Here is a 928-nt window from a genome sequence, read left to right as displayed (position 1 = left end):
TGCCCACAGAAGGATGAGGTGTATCTGAATTTGGTTCTGGACTACGTCCCTGAGACCGTGTACAGAGTGGCGAGACACTACAGCCGCGCTAAGCAGACCCTTCCCATGGTTTATGTGAAGGTGCGGATCATTCCTAATTGTTTCTATTGTGTGTCCTCTGAATGATGTGTACATCCTGAGTGAAAACCTTAGATTTCATTCTCGCTGGTGAGTATACGGGTCAGTCAAGTGTGTGTTGGCATTTCTTCCCTCTCCTCCTGTGCGTTTTTGCGTCACCAGTGTCTTGACTGCTGACATCATCACTCCTTTGTGCTGTGTCCTGAGCTATATCCTTCCTGTTATTGGCAGGATGTGACATGAAGAGTGAAACACACACCCACACGCAACACACATACATATATGTACAGATACAGTTATATGCGAAAACCTTCCACGGAGATGTTAAATCAGTGGTTCTTAACCAGGGGTACAGGTCATCAGCAAAGCTTCCAAGAAACTGTTGCATGTGTGTTTTATGTTTTGTATTATAATTGACACATCAGGCTTTTAAGGCTCATGTAGTATGATATAAGAGAATATGGAGCTCATACTTAAAGGTAGAAAGTAAATAAACACCTCATATTTATTCAAAGACCCAAATTCAGCAAAACTATGCCATTTTGTGCAGTTGATGATATTTATATACAATGATAAAAGATGTACAAACAAATGTTCCTCAAAAGCTTGACGTATGTATTTGATACTCATATTTTAACTCAAGTAAATAATGAAGTAAACCTAAGTTGCTTCAGTCCAGTAAATGTTCATTTTGAAATATTACTAAAAGTATAAATGTCAATATTCTTTGGTTTTTTTTAAAGGTGAATTCATAAAGAATTTTGTGGACGCTCTTTTTCCAAATAATGTGAATGGGGACTGAGGTCTCTCA

General features: G+C 38.5%; 1 protein-coding gene across 2 annotated transcripts in view; it reads left to right on the top strand.

The window, feature by feature from the left end:
- Window positions 1–928, top strand: part of gsk3ba (glycogen synthase kinase 3 beta, genome duplicate a) — a 61,245-nt gene that overhangs the window by 47,477 nt on the left and 12,840 nt on the right. For both annotated transcript variants that reach the window (XM_051906961.1, XM_051906962.1), the window contains exon 4: window positions 10–120. In XM_051906961.1, coding sequence (XP_051762921.1) covers window positions 10–120 — 111 coding nt within the window. The remainder of the gene's footprint in view (window positions 1–9; window positions 121–928) is intronic.

This window comes from Ctenopharyngodon idella, chromosome 9 (genome assembly GCF_019924925.1).
Source record: "Ctenopharyngodon idella isolate HZGC_01 chromosome 9, HZGC01, whole genome shotgun sequence".
NCBI lineage: Eukaryota > Metazoa > Chordata > Actinopteri > Cypriniformes > Xenocyprididae > Ctenopharyngodon > Ctenopharyngodon idella.
This window is presented reverse-complemented; position numbering and strand designations above follow the sequence as displayed.